Source organism: Mesitornis unicolor, unplaced genomic scaffold, assembly GCF_000695765.1.
Source record: "Mesitornis unicolor isolate BGI_N332 unplaced genomic scaffold, ASM69576v1 scaffold15789, whole genome shotgun sequence".
Classification (NCBI taxonomy): domain Eukaryota; kingdom Metazoa; phylum Chordata; class Aves; order Mesitornithiformes; family Mesitornithidae; genus Mesitornis; species Mesitornis unicolor.
In genome coordinates, this window is record NW_010205335.1 from 1 (window position 1) to 3,005 (window position 3,005).

The 3,005-nt window shown below is 58.6% G+C and overlaps 1 protein-coding gene across 1 annotated transcript; it reads left to right on the top strand.

Annotated features, from left to right (window-relative positions):
- Positions 1-175: 175 nt before the first annotated feature.
- On the top strand, positions 176-2,890 carry YARS (tyrosyl-tRNA synthetase; the record flags this gene model as incomplete). Its single annotated transcript, XM_010191367.1, has 8 exons — positions 176-305; positions 624-704; positions 1,037-1,129; positions 1,331-1,466; positions 1,651-1,736; positions 2,003-2,138; positions 2,468-2,562; positions 2,693-2,890. Coding segments are annotated over 8 exons (955 nt in total), but the record flags the coding sequence as incomplete, so codon positions are not given.
- Between the last annotated feature and the right edge of the window lie 115 nt (positions 2,891-3,005).

A 3,005-nucleotide genomic window follows, 5' to 3' on the forward strand; every position in this document is an offset into this window, starting at 1 on the left:
GGCTCTGCTGCTCCTGAGCTTGCTCTGTTCCTGAGCCTGCTCCCAGGCACTGTCAGGATACAAAATGCAGGTGCCTCCAAGGCTTTGGCTCCTCTTGATGTGGCCAGAACCAGTGTTTACATGTAACAGCTGTCAAAGACGTCCCCACTCCTAACAGCGCTGTCCCTTCCCACAGGGAGTACACGCTGGACGTGTACCGCCTCTCGTCCGTGGTGACACAGCACGATGCGAAGAAGGCAGGAGCAGAGGTGGTGAAGCAGGTGGAGCACCCCTTGCTGAGTGGTTTGCTCTACCCGGGCTTGCAGGTGCGTGGCGAGGCAGAATCATCAGAGCCTTTTGGCTGGGGATGTGCTGGGCGAAGCCAGGACTGCAGAGATGTGTGAGGCTGAATGCCAAGGTTGCTCCACCCCAATATTACACCTGGTAGCAGCACAAAGCATGACCCGAGCACGGAGCTGCTTTTACAGCGACTCTGGGCAGCTGCAGGACAGCAGGCAGGCAGAGAGTTCCCGTCCTTCTTGGGGCTGGGCAGATCCTGGAGGGTGGGCAGCACCTCTGAAGGTTAAGCACAGCTGGAGCGTGGAGCCTGGGGTCCAGTCTCAAGGCTGTGCGTGTCTCTGCAGGCCCTGGATGAGGAGTACCTCAAGGTCGACGCACAGTTTGGAGGAGTTGATCAGAGGAAGATATTCACCTTTGCAGAGAAGGTGAGGAACGGGGGGTGCTGAGCTCCCTGCAACGCTGGTGTCTGGCTCAGGGCTTGAATGCTTGCTAATCCACTGGGAGAAGTGCATTTGTGGTTTTTGTTGGCACCACAGGGCTCTTCGCAGCTCCTGCTGCTGCTCTCATGGTCTGTGGGGCTCTGGTGTGCAAAATAGCACTGCCATGCGTCCCTGGCTGGGGCTGTCAGCACCCTGTGAGCCTGTCACAGCTTTCTGGGTCCTCAAGTTATTGGGAGCCAGGAGCAAACAGAGACTGTGGATTAAAGCCAGTCTTCAGAAGAGGATTGTCCCTGACTTGCCTCCTTGCTTTTTCCCAGTACCTTCCTTCCCTGGGCTATGCCAAGCGCGTCCATCTGATGAACCCGATGGTTCCCGGTCTGACAGGCAGCAAGATGAGCTCGTCAGAAGAGGTTGGTCCCTGAACGGTGGCTGCGGTCAGGGGTTCTGCAGGGGGATGGGTTAACGGCTGGGGGCAGAGAGGCTGCACCCCAAGGGAAAGTGGCTTCTCTCCACTCACGCCAGGTTATAAGAAGAAGTTGCTGCAACTCCAGCCCGATCTGTCTCTTTTGGGAAAGAAGTTGGGTAAAGGGCTGGGAAATCTCTTCCTGTAGGACTCAAAGATTGACCTTCTGGACCGCAAGGAGGACGTGAAGAAGAAGCTGAAGAAGGCTTTCTGCGAGCCAGGGAATGTGGAGAACAACGGTGTCCTCTCCTTCATCAAGCACGTCCTCTTTCCCCTCAAGTCAGGTGAGGAGCTCGCCACGCTCAGACACTGGTTTTTCCTGGGGGTGAGAGGAGGGGATGGAAGCAGGTGTCCCCTGTGCAGTCCCTCTCGGCTCTTGGGCTGATTGGGGTGGGTGGTTTTATCTGGCTGAGCAGAGGGTGAGTCTCTGCTTGGGTTAATCTGAGCCTTAAAATCTGTGTGTTGCAGAGTTTGTGGTTCTGCGTGAAGAAAAATGGGGTGGAAACAAAACCTACACAGCCTATGAGGCCCTGGAGAAGGACTTTGCTGAGCAGGTGAGTGCCAGGAGGGACCAAACCCTGTCCTGGGGCTCCAGAGAGCGATCTGGAGGGCTCTGAGCAGCACTGGGAGATGGAAATCTGCACCGGGGGAAGGTGTGGAGCAGAGCGTGGCCCAGGGGCTGTAGGGTGGCAGGGTGCTCCCAGCCAGGAGAGCCCAAAGGTGAGAGGATGGGTGAAGCTGTCCCGGTGCAGGACAGGACCACGTCAGCCCATCTGTTTGTCATGATACAGCAGGAACCCGTCTGTTTGTCGTGATACAGGTCGTGCATCCTGGAGACTTGAAGAACTCGGTGGAAGTAGCCCTGAACAAACTGCTTGACCCCATCAGAGAGAAATTCAACAGCCCGGAACTGAAGAAGCTGACCAACGCTGCGTATCCCAACCCATCCAAAGCCAGTAAGGAGCTGCTGGGAACTGGGGGAAGCGGGGCCCTGGCGACACAGGGCTGAGTGGGAGAGCGTCCGCCTAGGAAGCAGCCCTGGAGAGGATTAGGAAGGGTGAGGAAAAGCCAGTGCCAGCCCTGTTTCCCTGTCTCAGAGAGGAGTGGGTGCTTCTCTGGTGCTTGAAAGGCTGACAAAGTGAAGGGGCTGCTCTGTGGGAGAGAGACAAGCAGGGCATTCAGTGGGCCCCAGGGCCAGCATTTGGGGGTCACCATGTGCTCCCCAGGACTTGCCCAGCCCCCTGGGTTTATGCTGAGTGGCACGGCTGTTCACTGTGCACTGCAGAGCCTGCAGAGAAGGGCACCAAGAACTCGGAGCCGGAAAACGTGGTCCCCTCCCGGCTGGACATTCGCGTTGGCAAAGTGATCAGCGTGGAAAAGGTACGGGGAGAGGGGAGGGAGCTTCTCACATGGTGACCTGAGCACTCGGGGGGTGTGTGAGGTCTGGTCTGCCCCCTTCTTTGCCACCCCAGTCCCCTCCCCTACTCCTCACCTTGCTTCTGTTTGGCAGCACCCGGATGCTGACAGCCTCTACGTGGAGAAGATCGACGTGGGCGAGCCCGAGCCCCGCACCGTGGTCAGTGGCCTGGTGCAGTTCGTCCCCCAGGAGCAGCTGCAGGACAGGCTGGTGGTGCTGCTCTGCAACCTCAAGCCCCAGAAGATGAGGGGTGTGGAGTCGCAGGGCATGGTGCTGTGTGCCTCCAGGTGAGGGAGGGGGGCGTGGGAGGCCGTACCCCTCCAGGGCTGCAGCCCACACCCCCCCTTCTGCTGCCCCAGAGCCCCGCAGTGCTGAGGGGTACGGCCTTGGGGTGACTCTGCTTCCT